Source organism: Trachurus japonicus, chromosome 12 (genome assembly GCF_045865225.1).
Source record: "Trachurus japonicus isolate A0001 chromosome 12, Traja_1.0".
NCBI lineage: Eukaryota > Metazoa > Chordata > Actinopteri > Carangiformes > Carangidae > Trachurus > Trachurus japonicus.
Window position 1 is genome coordinate 1,587,028 of NC_140918.1, and position 20,293 is coordinate 1,607,320.

The window sequence follows — 20,293 nt, forward strand, 5'->3', positions numbered from 1 at the left end:
CCATGTGCTCGGCATCAAACATTGTCCAATAACATCGTTGCATTCTTGCAGAATAAGTTTGCACCTGGGACCTAAAGAGTTTCTGAGAGATAAAGTGCAAGGTGCAAAAGTGCCGGGCCAAAGTGACAAGTGCTGGAGTGCAGGAGTGCATCATGGGTACCAAGTTGTATTGCACGGTGCCTAAAGTGCACATCAGTTTAAAGTGCCAGGTGTATTGCATCAGATAGCGCATCAGATTAAAGTACGACATGGTATATTATCCACATATTATAACAACTATTTATATTCTATCTATATTCACGTTTTTGTTGCCGATCTCATTCAAACACTGCATAAAACCTAAACGTCTAAATGTTGTTGATAATCCGTCCTGTGTGTTTACGTGCTGCTGCTGCTGTGGGATTCTCCATCATCCACATATGTCATCATCAGCGTGGTCGCTCTCGCTGTCGCCCACGCCGACGACTCTGACTCACGCTCGTGACAAAACGCCGCCACACGTTCGGTTCAGCGAGTTCACTGCTGCCCACTCACCCCCCCCCCTCCCCACTCCCCACTCCCCCCCTCCTCTCCTCTCCTCTCCTCTCCTCTCCCCCCCTCCTCTCCTCTCCCCTCCTCTCCTCCCCCCTCCTCTCCTCTCCTCTCCTCTCCTCTCTCCCCCCCTCCTCTCCTCTCCTCTCCTCTCCCCTCCTCTCCTCTCCTCCCCTCTCCTCTTCTCCTCTCTCTGCAGTTACCCCGGTAACAGTGGAGCTGCTGCTCTGGGCGTCCGACCGCCTCCCTCAGACTTCACCCAGGCCGCCGCCGCCGCCGTGGCCGCCGCCGCTGCCACGGCAACCGCCACCGCCACGGCAACGGTCGCAGCGATACAGGAGAAACAGAACCAGGAGCTGAGCTATGGACAGGTAAACACACACACACACACACACACACACACACACACACACACAACATTTATACTGCACTCAGGTTTACATTTTTATATTAAATCCCTGTTTGTGCAGATGGAGATTTAATATTTTACATTTAAACACTTTTTTATTTGTCATCTTGTGTTTTTCTGCTCTTGTGCTTTTATTCTGAAGGAGAAACTCTGACGGTAAATTATCATAAAACAGATCGAGTGCAGAAGCAGCAGGTTCATACTCAGGGTATCCGCAGGGTCATGAAAAGTATTAAAAGGTGATAAATCAATTTTGGGGAAAATTAAGACCCTTAAAAAGTATTAAAAAGTCTTTTCACGACTTTATAAAGTCTTAAATATTTAAGGTATTTTTTCTGAATTAGCTGTCCAAGAGTTTGAGTCATAAAAAACATTGTAAAAGTGTGTGAATTTATTCATTTTATTAAAAAACAAAGATGTACCAGTGCATAAAAAAGAAAAGTAGTTGTAGTTTTTGTTTTTTGAGAGTGGAGCAATGTTTTTATATTTTTATTTTTTTTATATAAACTTTGCCTTTTATTTATTATCCTAGCCTATTTTGAATTCTGTTGTAGTGGTCTATATAGTCTTTATCACAAACTAAAACTGTAATTACGTTAAAAGTGTCACTGATGTAAATGGTTACAGCTTGAAGTGGCGGTGAGGTGTTGAAAAATATTGAGAAGGTCTTGGAAAAAGTCTTAAAAAGGTTTTAGAATTAACTTCAAGATTCCTGTATAAACCCTGATACTGAGTTTTCAGCTTTAAAGTCACTGTGGTTTATTTTTATTTATCTGTTTTATATCATGAGACCCGTTCAGGATGTGACACATTGTTTAGTAAAACGTCAGCCTTGAATGTGACAAATTAAACTACTGACTTGTTCTTCTTATTGAAGAGGAGTTGATTATAAGAAGCCGTCTGTCATATTTCTATGAGCTGAGGTGAGAATAAAGAATGAACAATGCATCACTAAACATAGAAACAAATTGATTTACAGCTCACTAGGAAACAACCAACTTCTGTTTTTAATTACCAGTATTTATGACTCATCATGTCCTGAGTCATCGTTTCTATAATTAAAGTATCTGAGCTGCAGAACTGAACAAGTTCACTTCAATTCACTTTATTTAGTTCTTCTTTGATATATTACTGTACGTCTACTGTAGAAATAAAACTGAAGCTTCAGGTTATTGCACCTGAACGTTACATGAATCTTCACTACTCAGGTCAGTTTACATGTTGGTGGAAAATAGAAATAAGAAGTTTCAGAGTTCCAGTTTGTCACAACAAGAGAAAAAAGTAAAGGAAAATGATTTTATTTTTACACAACAACGTAATTTCAAACGTTTTTCTGATTTACAGAAAGTTAGTTGTTGAAGTTTCCTCTTCGTACTGTAGCGACCAGTCAGGATTCTTCACAGTGACGCCACAACAACATGAAGTGAAATGTAAAATAAAGTCACAAATAATTTAAATTGATGAAAGAGAAACATGAAACCACAACGACTCATGTGTTAAAATATATAAGAATCGGGGCAGTTGATTGAGCGGTTCAAATCCCGCATCGGGCGTCCCTTTGCTGCATCTCATTCCCCCTCTCTCTGTCTCCCCCATTCCCTGTCTCTCTCAAATTTCTGCCCGTCAATCAAGATGCTTCAGCTCAGATATTTTTATAGCTGCATTTTATTTGAACTTGATTTATATTCGAGAAAGTGAAAGTATAGATACAGTTGTTTAGGATTGTGTGTGGTGTTTTTAATCAGAATAATAATTAGTTAAAAAACCCCACGTGGGGTCCCGACCCCAAGGTTGAAAAACACTGAAATAAAGGTATAAAAAGCCCCCAAAAATATATAAGAATCAATTGAAAATAAGTTTGAAATACACTTATAACTAAAAGTTTAAGAGCGATTTTAATGTATCTTGTTGTTACTCTTGGCTGATTAATGTTTTTATTATTTTATTTTATTTATTTATTATTATTTTGTTTTTTAAATTTATTTATACATTTTCTGGGGGTGTTTCTTCTTCATGGACGTGTCTCTGGCCTATATACACTGCAAAAACTCAAACTCTTACCAAGAATATTTGTCTTATTTCTAGTCAAAACAATCTCATTACACTTAAAATCAGACTCATCACATTAAAAAGCAGCTTGTTTTTAGACACTTTTTACTTCTTTCAAGCAGATTTTCACTTGAAATAAGTAGAAAAATCTGATAGTGGAGCAAGTTTTTCTTTCTTATTACAAACACAAAAAACTTACTTTCACTGGCAGATTTTTTTTACTTATTTCAAGTGAAAATTAGTTTGAAACAAGTGAAAATGATCTAAAAACAAGTTAATTTTTAGGTGATGAGTCTTATTTTAAGTGGAAAGAGATTAGTTTTGACTAGAAATGAGACATTTTGACAAGAAATAAGACAAATATTCTTGGTTTTTGCAGTGCAGCTGTGACGTGGTCAGCTGACTCAGACTGTGACACAGGTTCAGTCCTGGTATTGACTCTGTGGGGGGGTGAAGGGGGGACGACATCGTTACGACGACGACGTGTTTCCTGTTGGACAGAGTTGTTCTCTGCATATTTATTCCTCCTCTTTGCCCCTCCCTCCCTCCTGCACTCTGTGAACTGTTAAAGGGATAGTTCACCCAAAATTCAAATTTCACTCCTTATCTACTGCCGCTCATGTTTCAAACAATATTACCAAACATTTATCAATTCAAGCTTCTTAAGAAATCAATAATTGGATAAAACAAAAGCTATCTGATGGTATTGATCTGGGCTTTTGCCAGTTGTCTTTTTTTTTTCCAACCCCACTTAAATCTTTATTTTCAACTTAAAACTTATACCGAATGATAATTGGAAAGTACGTTCATCATGTCGTCAGTTTGAGTTTTGTTTTCTGTTTTTATCCAGTTGTTCTTCTTTAAATCTAAATTCATGAGTCAGCTTTTTCCATTTGGTCCATTTCTTCACTAATCAACATTGAACCTGAGCCAGTTTCAAGCAAATAAAGTCAAATAAGCTGTGTGTAGAGGGGGGGGAAACATGTTGGGATGAGCTGCCTTCTAATGAAAAATATTCAGCATTTATTCAACAAGTGTTTAAAGGGATAGTTCACCCAAAATTCACATTTCTACTCATCATCTCCTCCCCCTCATGTGGACTAAGGGCTGGGAGAAGTTTCAGAGTCCTCCGTGGCTTCTCTGAGTTACAGGGGGTCTCGGCGTAGCAGTGCATGTCCATATGACGGTTGCAAATGGATACCAACTGTCTTCATAACAAAAAGATACACCAAAAAACATCCAGATACCTCCATGCTGCTCGTATGTAATGTCCCTCTGGTATTGAAGCCCCGACATGAGAAATTGTTCAGAAAAAAATTAAATAAGTCTATATTTCAAGCTTGTTTGTAGCGGAAGCTCCCAGTGTCTCAGTTCACTGCTCTTCCTGTGTCAGACCGGCGGAACAATTTCTCATGTTGGGGCTTCAATACAAGAAGGACACTACAGACGAGCAGCATGGAGGTATTTGGATGTTTTTTGGTGTGTCTTTTTGAACAAATAAGAAAAGTGAGCTCCGTTCTCAACCGTCATATGGACATGCAGTGCTGCACGGAGCCCCCCGTAACTCAGAGAAGCCACGGAGCACTGCAAAAACTCAAAATCTTTCCAAGAATATTTGTCTTATTTCTTGTCAAAATGTCTCATTTCTAGTCAAAACTAATCTCTTTACACTTAAAATAAGACTCATCACCTAAAAATGAACTTGTTTTTAGATCATTATCACTTGTTTCAAACAAATTTTCGCTTGAAATAAGTAGAAAAATCTGCCAAATCTGTGAAAGCAAGTTTTTTTGTGCTTGTAATAAGAAAGAAAAACTTGCTCCACTATCAGATTTTTCTACTTATTTAAAGTGAAAATCTGCTTGAAAGAAGTAAAAAGTGTCTAAAAACAAGCTGCTTTTTAATGTGATGAGTCTTATTTTAGGTATAATGAGATTTGTTTTGACTAGAAATAAGACAAATATTCTTGGTAAGATTTTGAGTTTTTGCAGTGAGGACTCTCTGGAAACTTCTCCCAGCCCTTATATTAGTCCACATGAGGGGGGAGTATATAAATGAGAGAGAAATTAGAATTTTGGGTGGAACTATCCCTTTAAACACCAAGTGGAGCTTTGTTTTTCTCACCCGCTGCTGTCGTTCTTCCTTCCTTCCTCTTCCCTCCCCAGATGGGTGGAGCTTCCTCTTACAGCACCCAGTTCCTGTCCCACTCGGGCCCCCGCGGCCCCCCAGGGATGAGCCCCGTTCCCGGCGGGATGGTCGGAGCTTCCCGGCCCGGACCGCCGCCCTCGTCCGCCGGCCTCTACCCCTCCCACCCGCACCCCCACCCCCACCAACACCCCCACCAACACCCCCACCCGCACGCCGCCGCTCAGACGCAGAAGCTGGCGCAGCACGGGGGCTACGGCGCCGCGCAGCAGGGGCTCAAACGGCCCTTCCACTCCGAGGTCTCTACACACAATCCTGAATTATAATATAGTATGCATGTTTCTCATTAGGTCTGACATTGGTAATAATAATAATAATAATAGGATGATGAAAATAATAGGAACAGGTGTAAATATTAACAATAATAAAGTTAAAACATCTTAAAACTGAACATTATAACCTTTATTTCCTTTAAACTGAACATTATAACCTTTATTTCCTTTATAACGTTTATACTTTAGACTTATGTGACTAAAAAACTGGCAGCTGTGTGTAAATATACTTATAAATGACAAATATTAATCTATTTCTTTTATTCTATTTTAGTCTATTTCTCTGATTTTACATAAATTATGTTGTACGAGTTACCCACAATCCTCTGCTGCTGCACAACTAAACAGTTTATTAGACTCAATAACGAGATGAATTCTAATCTATAGATGTTTCTCATTAGGCCTGACATTGGTAATAATAATAATAGGATGATGAAAATAATAGGAACAGGTGTAAATATGCACAATAATAAAGTTAAAACACCTAAAAACTGAACATTATAACCTTTATTTCCTTTATAACGTTTATACTTTTGGACTTATGTGACAAAAAAACTGGCAGCTGTGTGTAAATATACCTAGAAATTACAAATATTAATCTATTTATTTTATTCTATTTTAGTCTATTTCTCAGATTTTACATAAATTATGTTGTACGAGTTACCCACAATCCTCTGCTGCTGCACAACTAAACAGTTTATTAGACTCAATAAGGAGATGAATTCTAATCTATGCATGTTTCTCATTAGGTCTGACATTGGTAATAATAATAATAATAGGATGATGAAAATAATAGAAACAGGTGTAAATATTAACAATCATAAAGTTAAAACACCTAAAAACTGAACATTATAACCTTTATTTCCTTTATAATGTTTATACTTTTAGACATGTGACTAAAAAACTGGCATTAATCTATTTCTTTTATTCTATTTTTGTCTATTTCTCTGATTTAACATAAATTATGTTTGTTTTTTCTCGTACGATGATGCGTTTCCTGTTTCTGGGATTGGAGACAATATTAAGTTTAGTGTCACATCCCACTCCAAGGTTTTTTACCCACAATCCTCTGCTGCTGCACAGCTAAACAGTTTATTAGAGATGAATTCTAATCTATACATGTTTCTCATTAGGCCTGACATTGGTAATAATAATAGGATGATGAAAATAATAGGAACAGGTGTAAATATGCACAATAATAAAGTTAAAACACCTAAAAACTGAACATTATAACCTTTATTTCCTTTATAACGTTTATACTTTAGACTTATGTGACTAAAAAACTGGCAGCTGTGTGTAAATATACTTATAAATGACAAATATTCATCTATTTCTTTTATTCTATTTTTGTCTATTTCTCTGATTTAACATAAATTATGTTTGTTTTTTCACGTTTCTGGGATTGGAGACAATATTAAGTTAAGTGTCACGTCTCAAACTATAGAGCGAGACAGTAAAACCCTGTTTTATTTTATGGCTGAATGTGTATTTTTCTATTTATTTATATAAGTTAATTTCATTTATTGGTCACACAAACAGAACAAAATGCCAAAAAACAGTAGCAGAAAGAAGAAAAATCGGATTGAATCTGCTCCTGTTTGACAAAACATTTAGTAACAAAGGAAATCATTTAATAAAAGTGAAATTGAAAAAAAAAAAATATAACTTATCTATTTTATTTACGTTTTTATAATAAAACTGATCAAAACAAAACTTTATTAACACATTTCATTGTGTTTCGTCAACGTAACGACTTCTTTATTAAAGATATAAAGTTAGTTTTAGTTTTTATACATACGTAACAGCCATAACCAGAAGCACTGATGCACTTTTGCCATTTGCACTGTTATTTTTAGCCTATTTATTTATATATTTTTTATACATTTTAGTTACATAGTTATTTTTTCCTGCTGGACAGAATGGTTGTGTATGTGTTTTTGTGTATACGTATATATTTGATTGCATTTGTCGACACAGAGGCCACTGACAATTCGGTTGTATTTTCTTTTACAATGCCAATAAAGCATCTATCTATCTATCTATCTATCTATCTATCTATCTATCTATCTATCTATCTATCTATCTATCTATCTATCTATCTATCTATCTATCTATCTATCTAATATTCTCTGTCCCTCTGTGTGTGTGTGTGGTTGCCAGGGTTACCCGGTGCAGCAGTACGGCTCGGCTGGGATGTCGGGCTACCCGCCCTCGGCCCTGCAGTACCCCCCCGGCCCGCAGCAGAGATGCCCCCCCTCGCCCTCCTACCCCTCCAGCCGGATGCCCCCGATGGGGCAGTACCCGCAGCCCGGCGCCCACAACCCGGCTCAGTTCCCCCCCGGGGCCGGACAGCCCAACCCCCCCCAGTACTACAAGGTAAATCACTTCCTCCTCCAGAGCCCTTTCAAATTAAAAGCCCGACCCATAATACAGAGATAACATATAGTTGTTGCAGCTTTTTTTTCAGATTAAAGTCAGTCAGTGTTTGTCCTGGTCAGTTTTGGGAATAATAATAAGCTTTTACTCACTACTTTTTTAAGTAGTGAGTAAGGCGTTATAGCGGGAGAGAAAGTAACTTTTTTTGATTACTCACTACTTTTTTAGTGAGTAATCAAAAAAAGTTACTTTCTCCCCCGCTATAACGCCGTTACTTTAATGAAATTTAATGAAATACATTTGATACAAAAACCTGCAACTTCTAATTATTACTGATCAATCTGACCATATTTTATATGTTATCTGTATAATTAAGATTAAGATTAAAGGGATAGTTCAACATTTTGTCAAATTGGCCCATTGCCATAATCCCTATAGTCATAGCAGTACAGTAGGTTTGTTACCTTTAATTGTCGGTGCAAGCTGTTTTTAGAACGGCGGAGCAGAGCCGTGAGCTGCTCAGAGCTACGCTACGGAGGCTCATTATGGGATTTCTTGGTTTCCCTCATCAAACTCATCAAATACACAATCCAACAACTCCACAACGCTCTGGTGGACAAGCTGTGACCTGCACATTCACCACGCTATGAGATAATAACACAACGTTACCACACAGAGTTGTTTTAGAGGGAAATTCATGTAAAACCACTGATGTACGTTGCCTTCAGGGACAGTTTTTCATCATCAGTCTCTGAATTTCCCTCTGGGCCAGTTTGACAAAATACAACATATAAATTCTGCTCATATTGATCAGTAATAATTAGTAGTTGCAGGTTTTATTCAAAGTGTTTGTCCTGTGGCTCCAGATGAACTCTCCGTCAGCTCAGTGTCGTGTTTCCTGTGTGTGTTTCTGCAGACGGAGCCGTTCAACGGTCAGGGAGCGCTGCCCTCGGGGGGGGCAGGAGGGTACAACGCCTTCACTCAGGCCGCCGTCAACGGGGTAAGTCAGGTGTCGGTGTCTACGACGAGCTTTTATTGTGAAATATTCTATGTTTCTGAACTCCGGTCCTCTTGTTCCTGTGACCTCAGCCCGGCCGGGGGGGCGGCGGTGGGGGGGTGATGCCCGGATACCCCAGCTCGCCGATGGGGGGAAACCCCACGCCTCCGATGACGCCGGGCGCCGCCATGCCGCCCTACCTGTCCCCGGGGCAGGACACCAAGCCGCCGTACCTCCCAGCGGACACCAAACCCAGCATCAGCACCCAGCCGCCGCCCACAGGTCAGACCAGCATACACACACTCAGACTGTAGCTGGGTTTCCATCCAAGTCGTATCGAATTTAAAAGCGGATTTTGTGAAAATGCGCAAAAAGCAAATGCGAATTTATGACCGTTTCCATTCGTTATTGTTTTGCGATTAGGAGGAGTGGAGCGCCGTGAGATTACGTCATAAGAGAGCGTGAATGTATCCAACAGTTGACACTCAGCTGACACTCAACATCATGGACAATTTACGTACTTTCCGGACTATAGACGCACCTGTATAAGCCGCACCAGCTACATTTAAAAGAAAATACTGTACATATAGGCCGCACTTGAATATAAGCTGCAGGTTTTCATGTTGTAACATGAGATATTTACACAGAAAGACAGTAGAACTGTGACAGTCCGCTCGCTTTTCAGCTGTTTTGGTTACGCTCCTCTCGCCTAGTGTTGTGACGTTCACGAACGAACCGATTCTATTGAACGGCTCGTTAACATGAACGATGGGAACCGAGTCACAGCTGGGAACCGTTCTTTTTTTTTTTTAACATCTCTGTGTGTTCATAACAGTCAATTGAAGCTGCTCCATTGTCTACGTAAGTGGCGTGCAAACTCAGATATTAGTGGGATATCTAATTTTGTATTATTTTGTTCCAAATCTCACCCCATTATTTCCAAGATAAAATGAGTTACCACCAGGCTGGCTTCTTAAACTGCTGAGACCCTATTCCCCCTTACGTTCACTAAGGTCATCAGACCAGAAACTCTTGATGGTCCCCCGCACCCGTTTTAAAACACGAGGTGACTGCTCTTTCCAGGCCTGTGCCCCTCGCCTTTGGAATGCTCTACCATTCACCTTGCGTAGTATAGAGTCCACTGAAGGTTTTAAGAAAGAACTTAAAACCTATCTTTTTAGACAGGCTTTCAACCGATGTTGACGTTGTGGGGCCTCTGTAAAGTTTTTCCTGAAATTGTGCTGTTATGTATTTTTTGTTGTGATCTCTGTACTGTATTTTATTGCATTTTACCCTTGTTGTAAAGCACTTTGTGATTTTATCTATGAAAAGTGCTATATAAATTAAATTTACTTACTTACTTACTTACTTACTTAAAACTTAATAAATATTTTAAAAATCAGTCAAATGAGCCAGTTTTTTGAACGGCTCTTTGAAAGGAACGGCTCACCAAGATCCGACTCCCCTCAAAGAGCCATAAATCCCATCTCTCCTCTCGCCCATGTGCATCTGTTGACAACGAAGCCGGTGAAAAATCAATAAATGTAGCGGTGGATAACGTTACATAACATATACGATGTTACGGCGTGTGATTGTGTCGTCTTAACCGTCATAAACAAAAGATTACGGGTTACGGAGCGTTTGTGTTGCCGTGCAGCAGAGAGGAGAGCTGGGACACCGGGGCGTCGCTGGGTGAAGTCCAGCAGCTTCACCCACAAACTCTGCCTCAATTTGCATAATCTGTTTCCATCACAAAAACTCGCATTTCCTTTAATCGATACGCTGACAAATCCCCCCCCTCCAAGCGTATAAACTTTTATGCGCATTTACTGCCTTTATTCGAATTTCTGGCGTTTCCATTCAAGTATTTATGCGCAATTTTTGAAAATGCAAATAAAAAAAGGTGGATGGAAACGCAACTACTGTCACTAACGAGGCCACCGACCCCCGTGACCTCTCCCTGTCCTCAGGTAACCCTAGCGACGACCTCCGTCTGACCTTCCCGGTGCGCGACGGCGTGGTGTTGGAGCCGTTCAGACTGGAGCACAACCTGGCCGTCAGCAACCACGCCTTCCAGCTGAGAGACTCGGTCTACAAGACGCTCATGTTGAGGTAGGAGGAAGCTCCTTCAGAATAAAGGTAGATGTTTGTGTTAAAGTTCCTTCACAATAAAGTAGATGTTTGTGTTAAAGTTCCTTCACAATAAAGGTAGATGTTTGTATTAAAGCTCCTTCAGAATAAAGGTAGATGTTTGTATTAAAGCTCCTTCAGAATAAAGGTAGATGTTTGTGTTAAAACTCCTTCAGAATAAAGGTAGATGTTTGTATTAAAGCTCCTTCAGAATAAAGGTAGATGTTTGTGTTAAAGCTCCTTCACAATAAAGGTAGATGTTTGAGTTAAAGCTCCTTCAAAATAAAAGTAGATGTGTGTGTTAAAGCTCCTTCAGAATAAAGGTACATGTTAGTGTTAAAGCTCCTTCAGAATAAAGGTAGATGTTTGTGTTAAAGCTCCTTCAAAATAAAGGTAGATGTTTGTGTTAAAGTTCCTTCAGAATAAAGGTAGATGTTTGTGTTAAAGCTCCTTCAAAATAAAGTAGATGTTTGTGTTAAAGTTCCTTCAGAATAAAGGTAGATGTTTGTATTAAAGCTCCTTCAGAATAAAGGTAGATGTTTGTATTAAAGCTCCTTCAGAATAAAGGTAGATGTTTGTGTTAAAGCTCCTTCACAATAAAGGTAGATGTTTGTGTTAAAGCTCCTACAAAATAAAGGTAGATGTTTGTGTTAAAGCTCCTTCAGAATAAAGGTAGATGTTTGTATTAAAGCTTAATACAGAATAAAGGTATAAAGGCATAAAAACTCACCTGTATTAACATAAAGAGGTGATTATGTCTCAGTGTAATAATAATAATAATGATAATATTTATTAATTAACATTGTGAAGTTGCTCTGAAGTTAAACACCTGTATAAATCCTTGTGTTTTCCTTTTATATTTCACACACACACACAGTCTTTGTGTTGATGTGTCCAGATAATATTTATCTTTTTCCTCTCACACCTTCAGTTACACATTAAATAGGACACAGAGGAATTCACCCACACTTTAAAAACTCAGTAAAGTCAAACGTAACACTACTTTTTAAACATTTCCAGTGTAGCTGGTGTTTGTGCAGAGGGAGCAGCAGGAGGAGGAGGAGGAGGAGGTGTGACTGAACCGTGTTTAGTTGGAGTCTCGCTCTGTTTCTCTTCCTGAGTAATTTAAAACAGCAGATGAGGAAAAACAAACGAGGAATGTTTGATAGCCCCACCCAGCCTCGGTCTGATGTGTGTGTGTGTGTGTGTCTCCCCCTGCAGGCCGGACCTGGAGCTGCAGTTCAAGTGTTACCACCACGAGGACCGGCAGATGAACACCAACTGGCCGGCCTCGGTGCAGGTGAGTCGGCTGATGTGTGGACGGACGGAGCAGCAGCTTCCTCTTCTACTGCTCTTTATTATTACAGTTTTTCTCAGTTGGTTTGCCTCATTTCTCTAAACAGAAATTACATTACAGTTCAGCACAACTCCATACATCACTGGCAAAAGCTCATCTCTCTCTCTAAACAGTTCACTCGTGTCAAAACTAAATTTCCTTCTCATACAAATAGTCAGTTTCCCCCAAAATGCATCGTCCCTTTGGCATCGTGTCTCTAGATGTTTTGTCTCTATGGCAAAGCAGCATTGAAACATCCCTCATGTCCTTCTCTCAGTCTGAGCCCAGTGCTGCATTCACTATAGTTACTGGACTAGTTTTTATTGTCTAGCTAACAGAATACAACTGTGCATAAAACTGAAAAGAAAAAAAAGAAAAAAAATATATATATATATATAAAAAACAACAGGATTTTAGGGTAAGAGTAGCCTATAAGGTTTGACATCACACATCGCACTCATACTGTCAAGGAAAGGTAGACATTTTTATTCACACGTAAAGTAACTTCCATTCATCAGAGTAAGAAAATGTCTACAGCATCATATACTGTAATATAAACACATAAATGTAGCCTACAGTCTGTAAATAAATCTATGGTATTCATGGTTTTATGTTCTTGACTAATTTTGACAACTGAACAGACTATTGTGCATGTGATGACTTATAGAATGAAATGAGGCTGATAGAACAACCATCAGACTGAGAATCAACAGTTAAGATCAATAAGATCTATTCTCTTGGACACTGTGTAACTGCAGCTACCTGGAAAAATGTACGAAGACATTTGCAATTTGATGAAATGAACGAGAAATTGAATTCTGTTGTGAACATTTGCCAAGATGTTTGGAGGTTTGTTCATGTTGTTTTGAGAATGTCATTTCTGTTCCAAAAAATGAGCCAAACCAACGGAGAAAAATTGTAACGTCTGGTGTTTCTTTTCTTTTCTTTTCTCTTTTTTATAAATCCCCGTCTGCACCAGGTGAGCGTCAACGCGACTCCGTTGTGCATCGAACGAGGCGACAACAAAACGTCCCACAAGCCGCTGTACCTGAAGCAAGTGTGTCAGCCGGGTCGCAACACGGTGCAGATCACCGTCACCGCCTGCTGTTGTGTACGTAGCCTCATCGCACCATCACAACTCACTGGATTTATATTATATGAATAAATATATATATGTATACAGCTCTGGAAAAAATAAAGAGACCAGTCCCAAAATGTTGTTAATAAATCAGCTTCTCTACATGTGGCAGCCATCGATTCCAGTGTCTATTGAACTCCAACACAAGCAGCTGATCACCCGAACCAAATCAGATTTAATGAGGCAGAAAGATTATAAATAATTAAAAAAAACTGGGATTATTCCACCAATGTTGATTTCTAAACTCTTCCTAAGTTTAAAAAGTAGTGTTGTGTTGTTTTAAAATTAATATGAACTTGTTTTCTTTGCATTATACGGTAGGCCTAAGGTCTGAAAACACCAGGATTGTTTTTGTTATTTTGACCTGTTGCCATTTTCTGCAAATAAATAAATGCTCTAAATGACAATATTTTTATTTCCAATTTGGGAGAAATGTTGTCAGTTGGTTATAGAATGAAACAAAAGTGTTGATTTTACTCAAACACATGAATAGTAAAACCAGAGGAACTGATCATTTTGAAGTGGTCTCTTCATTTTTTCCAGAGCTGTATATAAAAAACTAAGAGACCACTTCAAAATAATCAGTTTTTACTATTTATAGGTTTGTGTCTGAGTAAAATGAACACTTGTGTTTTATTCTATAAACTACTAAAAACATTTCTCACAAATTTTGAATTAAAAATATTGTCATTTAAATCATTTGTTTATTTGCAGAAATTGACAACTGGTTTAAAATAAGTAAAAAAGTTCGAAGAATAACAATAATGCGAGGAAAACAAGTTCATATTTATCTTTTTAAACAACACAACACTCATTTTTTAACTTAGGAAGAGTTCAGAAATCAACATTGGTGGAATAACCCCAATTATTTTTCATTAAGTAGAGTGAGATGAGTTTGTGTTGGAGTTAAATAAACACTGGAATCGAACTTGTGGAGAAGCTGATTCATTAAGAACATGTTGAACTGGTCTCAGAGCTGTTTATGTTATTATGTTCATATTTAAGGAGTCTGGTCTATTAAGAAAAAATATAAAAATGACATCAATACATTCACTCAACAACAAAATAAACTCAATTCTTTACCAGATGATCATGTGTTTAATGTAACAAACAGTTAATATATATATATATTATTTACCCCCCCCCCAGTCCCACCTGTTTGTCCTCCAGCTGGTCCACCGGCCGTCGGTCCGCTCCGTCCTGCAGGGCCTCATGAAGAAGAGGCTGCTGCCGGCCGAGCACTGCATCACCAAGAGTGAGTCTTATTCTGAAAGGGTGAACACACACACACACACACTCACACACACACCGGTACAGCTCTGTACAGTTATAAACACCTGCAAGAGTCGTGTATTTATTTATTTATTTATTTATTTATTTATACTGACACTGAAAATAATCTTTAAACTTTTCAGAGTCAGATGAGTTTATTGATCCTCAGGGGAAATGAGGTCGAGTTTCAGTTGCTCCGTCAGCAACAAGTAGAGAATATGAAAAATATTATGAACAAAAAGATAAAGATGAATATATGCAAACACAAATATACTATACTTATATACTATACAATACAATACAAATATACTATACTTATATACTATACAATACAATACAAATACAGATATACTATACTTATACCATAACATGTATATGAGACAGCTAGGATATGTAAATAGATATGTGAGGATATGACATACATAGATAGATAGATAGATAGATAGATAGATAGATAGATAGATAGATAGATAGATAGATAGATAGATAGATAGATAGATAGATAGATAGATAGATAGATAATAATCTGTTTCTATGAGTATTAAAGGGCTGTTCAACGTGTTTTGTTTTAGTAAAGAGGAACTTCAGCAGCGGTTCGATCCCCGGCACCCCGGGTCTGAACGGAGAGGACGGCGTGGAGCAGACGGCCATCAAGGTCTCGCTCAAATGTCCCATCACCTTCAGACGCATCCAGCTGCCGGCCAGAGGCCACGACTGCAGACACATACAGGTCAGAGCACACACAAAATCTTTCCAAGAATATTTGTCTTATTTCTTGTCAAAATGTCTCATTTCTAGTCTAAACTAATCTCTTTCCACTTTAAATAAGACTCATCACCTAAAAAACTTGTTTTTAGATCATTTTCACTTCAAATAAGTAGAAAAATCTGCCAGTGAAAGCAAGTTTTTTGTGCTTGTAATAAGAAAGAAAAACCTGCTCCACTATCAGATTATTTTAAAGGACAATTCCAGGCGAATTCAACTCGGGGGTGTATTTTCATATCATTTTAGGTCTAAAAGAATGAATCTGAAGATTTTCAGTTTAATCGCTCCTGTTTTGCGGTAGTTGCGTCTGTCCGCGCGTCGCCACGGCAGCAATGAATGGGAGTGGATGTAAGTTCCGCTGTTTAGACTGTTTCCATCCCTCAAAGCCACAGACAGCATCAGATGGAGACTCAAACATGCAGCCAGAAGTTTATTTACTTCAAGCAAGCCGACATGTTTGTAAAACTAGATCTAATTCAAAGTCTCCCGGAGTCTCGCGTGAGACCCAGTTGCCGTGCTGGTGTGTTCAGGTGCAGTGGGAAAAGCTCCCGTTTGTGTCATAAACACAGGAATATCAACTCTGGACTTGTTTCAAGTAAAAAAAACTTCTCGGCGCATGTTTGAGTCGCCACCTGACGCTGTCTGTGGAAAAAAATGTACACTTCAAGCAAGTAAAGAGTTGATATTCCTGTGTTTATGACACAAGCGGTAGCTCCTACTGCGCCTGAACACACCGGCACTGCAACTTCGGTCTCGCGCGAGACTCCGGGAGACTTTGAATTAGATCTAGTTTTACAAACATGTCGGCTTGCTTGAAGTAAATAAACTTCTCGGTGCATGTTTGAGTCTCCATCTGACGCTGTCTGTGGAAAAAAATTGCGGCTTTGAGGGCTGGAAACAGCCTAAACAGCAGAACTTACATCCACTCCCATTCATTGCTGCCGTGACGACGCGGGGACAGATGCAACTACCGCAAAACAGGAGACATTAAACTGAAAATCTTCAGATTCATTCTTTTAGACCTAAAATGATATGAAAATACACCCCCGAGTTGAATTCGCCTGTAATTGTCCTTTAAGTGAAAATCTGCTTGAAAAAAGTAAAAAAAAAAGTCTCTAAAAACATGCTACTTTTTATGTGATGAGTCTTATTTTAAGTGGAAAGAGATTAGTTTTGACTAGAAATGAGACAAATATTCTTGGTAAGATTTTGAGTTTTTTTTTACAGTGCAAAGACTTTTATTTTGTAGTTTCCAGTGATGACGATGCCTCAGAGAGAATAGTAATTCAAAGTGTGAAGGTGAAAGTTATATACACATAATTTGATGCTTGAACCTGACAATGAAAAACACAAAAAGCTGTTTTTCTCAGTTTGGCATTTTTACAGATACTTACTGCACTTTGCCTTTGTAGGGCAGCGCTTACTGTTAAACTTCTGTAGTGGGTTGTGTTAAATAAATGTGGATTGATGCAACTGCTTCTTTCTCAGTCTTTAATGTAAACATGAATATTTTCAATAACGCAGCAGGTTAGGGAGTTCCATCTTTGTCCAGTTTGCAGCTTTAGTTGTGTGAATCTCATGTCCTCGTCTCTGCCCCCAGTGCTTCGACCTGGAGTCGTACCTGCAGCTGAACTGTGAGCGAGGGACGTGGAGGTGTCCCGTCTGCAAGTACGTAACGTGTCCTACTGCTGCTGCTGCTGCTGCACCTCAGGGAATCGAACCTGCTGCTCTCAAACTCCACTTTAACACCTGTCTGTCTGTGTGTGTCCACAGTAAGACGGCGCTGCTGGAGGGGCTCGAGGTTGACCAGTACATGCTGGGGATCCTCGTCTACATCCAGAAGTGAGTTTGATGTGACTAGAGGTGTTAACGGTTCGATTTAAAGGGATAGTTCACCCAAAATTGAAATGTCACTCATCATTATCTCCTCCCCCTCATGTGGACTAAGGGCTGGGAGAAGTTTCAGAGTCCTCCGTGGCTTCTCTGAGTTACAGGGGGTCTCGGCGTAGCAGTGCATGTCCATATGACGGTTGCAAATGGATACCAACTGTCTTTGTAACAAAAAGACACACCAAAAAACATCCAGATACCTCTTCCCAGTTCGTCCAAATTTGAGGAAGAGAAGCTTCTGCTACAAAACAAGCTTGAAATATAGACTTATTTAATTTTTTTCAGAACAATTTCTCATGTCGGGGCTTCAATCCAAGACGGACATTACATACGAGCAGCATGGAGGTATTTGGATGTTTTTTGGTGTGTCTTTTTGTTATGAAGACAGTTGGTATCCATTGACAACCGTCATATGGACATGCACTGCTACACCGAGACCCCCTGTAACTCAGAGAAGCCACGGAGGACTCTGAAACTTCTCCCAGCCCTTAGTCCACACGAGGGGGAGGAGATGATAATGAGTGAAATTTCAATTTTGGGTGAACTATCCCTTTAACAACGACTCAATTAGTATCACGATTCGTGGTCGGCGATACGACTCAAGGACGATCCTGGTTCATGTAGAACGATACGATTCAGTGACTTGAAATCGATTCTGTAACTTTTTAGACAAAAGTTCAACCAGTTTGACTGTGAAATAAATAAATGAATGAATAAATGAATAAACACCTGGAGACTGGACAGAGCAGGTGGAGTCAGTAAACAGCAGTTAATGGTGAATGCATTAACCTTTTATTTGAATAAAATGCAACCAACACTTCAGGTTGAACTAACAACTTTTCTGCTCTCTTAAAACAATATAAAGAGAACACAGTTAATGTACTTGGCTTTTACATGACATCCTACAAACAAAGCGACTTATTTACAACATCTCCGTCTTTGCAAAAGTGTAAAAATGTTTCCACACACTGGACTGAACTGGTGGCTTGAAAATTTTCTTTTTTTTTCTTTAAAAAAAAATATATATATATATATTTTTTTTTTATTATTATTATTCGACAATACAGTATAGAGATTGTAGGAACAGATAAAAAACAAAACGACAGACATTCCAAGACATGATAAAGGCAGAAATTGATAACGGAAGTGGTGTAAAGACAAAAATGGTCAAATAAGTTAATTAAATAATACAATATAACATAGACAAGGTAATATAATATAATATAGATAAGATAAGGTAATACAGGGATGATAAAAAATAAAAATACATAGAAATAGAAATAAAATTTGAAAAAAGGAGAGGGATAAATAATGAGGCGATGTAAAGTGACTTCACTTAATGTAATCTGAGTAAAACTGAAGAGCTGAAGCAGTTTTTGTTAGTTTCAGTACATTTCAGACTTGACATGAGTTAGGTTAGTTCAATTAAACCACTATGCTACGTTTTGTTTTCATTCGCAGACTGAACAGAGTAAATAAAAGTGCTAAAAAATCCACGTCCACATAGTTTACTGTGCTTAAACCAATGTGCAGTGGATTGTTTTCAATGTAAAACAAGTCACCCAGAAGGCCGACTAGCCGAGCACAGATGGATGTCATTGGATCGTAGGAATATAAATCGATGAATGGTAGTGACGTCTGGTCCCTCTCGTCCCCCCCCCCCTCAGCTCGGACTACGAGGAGATCACCATCGACCCGGTGTGCGGCTGGCGGCCGGTGCCGGTGAAGCCGGACCTCCACATCAAGGAGGAGTCGGACGGCCCGGTGCTGAAGCGCTGCCGCACCGTCAGCCCCAGTCACATGCTGCTGCCCAACGTCATGGAGATGATCGCTGCTCTGGGCCCGGCCGCCTCGCCCTACCACGGCCTGACGCCCGGGGGGAGGAACACGCCAGACTACACCCGGCCCGGTACGTCACACCGTAACTCACCGTATCCCTCCACACGCTGCACAAAGTAGATCCAGATCACTTCCTGTTTGTCCAGAGTCATAGGCTCTATTCTAAACCCAGGGTTCTTACGGATCCTTAAAAAGTCTTAAAAGGCATTGAATTCATTCATCTAAAAACAAGGCCTTAATTGGCATTAAAATGTCTTAAATCAATTTTTCAAAAGTTTTAAAAATGTTAACACTTGGTAAGTGGGATTTTATGGTTGTAATTAGTCTCAAATCTCAAAATAATTGGTAACATTCCGACATAGAGAAGTTAGTGGCGGCCGTCAATGCTAAATCTCTCACTGCCTCCAGCTCCCAAATCTGTTTTTTTTTTCCCCCAATCATTCATGTAGCAGTCACTTTACCTTGGATCACATAGGAAAGGGGGTAACATTGTCCCTAACCCTATGTAATAGATGTGGTGACGATTTTTTGTTTTTTTTTGCATTTGTGTTTATTGTGAAGTCGGTCTTAAATTTCATTTCAAGCGGCTTTAAAAACGTCTTAAAAAGTCTTAAATTTAAGTTGGCTTAAGCTGTAGGAACCCTGAAACCGCATACTATACTGCTAGTACGTACTGATTTGGCCAAAATGCAGTATGCAGTATGCAAATAAAAGCAAAATCTGCACTATGCGAAAAATTCCCAGATGTCGTACTGATTCGGGAAATATCTCCAGCATCTGACCAGTCTACATTGCGTTCTGTATCCCACAATGCAATGCTCCCCTGACGTCTAACCGTAACCAAAGACGGTAGTGAAGTATCTTTGCCGTGTACCGTAATGTTACTGTATATAGTTCAATAAAATAAAACTTAATGCAGACTGATCGGTTCATTGTAAAACATGTATTTATAGATGTAAATGTGGTGGTTTGTGTCCGTAGGCTCCAGAGCCCCGAGGCAGCGCTGCTCTTCTGTCCAATACACACAGGAAGCTTCACTTTACATTCAGACTAACTAATGCTACTGATACAGCTGTTAGATTTA

The 20,293-nt window shown here is 39.2% G+C and overlaps 1 protein-coding gene across 4 annotated transcripts in view; it reads left to right on the forward strand.

Moving 5' to 3' along the window:
* LOC146976771 (zinc finger MIZ domain-containing protein 2-like) overlaps positions 1 to 20,293 on the forward strand; it is a 47,999-nt gene that overhangs the window by 15,965 nt on the left and 11,741 nt on the right. For all 4 annotated transcript variants that reach the window (XM_085792546.1, XM_085792545.1, XM_085792547.1 and 1 more), the window contains 13 exons: positions 731 to 902; positions 5,155 to 5,433; positions 7,627 to 7,842; positions 8,759 to 8,842; positions 8,932 to 9,121; positions 10,810 to 10,951; positions 12,191 to 12,269; positions 13,285 to 13,416; positions 14,593 to 14,698; positions 15,288 to 15,445; positions 17,081 to 17,148; positions 17,254 to 17,322; positions 19,038 to 19,279. In XM_085792546.1, coding sequence (XP_085648672.1) covers positions 731 to 902; positions 5,155 to 5,433; positions 7,627 to 7,842; positions 8,759 to 8,842; positions 8,932 to 9,121; positions 10,810 to 10,951; positions 12,191 to 12,269; positions 13,285 to 13,416; positions 14,593 to 14,698; positions 15,288 to 15,445; positions 17,081 to 17,148; positions 17,254 to 17,322; positions 19,038 to 19,279 — 1,937 coding nt within the window. The remainder of the gene's footprint in view (positions 1 to 730; positions 903 to 5,154; positions 5,434 to 7,626; positions 7,843 to 8,758; positions 8,843 to 8,931; positions 9,122 to 10,809; positions 10,952 to 12,190; positions 12,270 to 13,284; positions 13,417 to 14,592; positions 14,699 to 15,287; positions 15,446 to 17,080; positions 17,149 to 17,253; positions 17,323 to 19,037; positions 19,280 to 20,293) is intronic.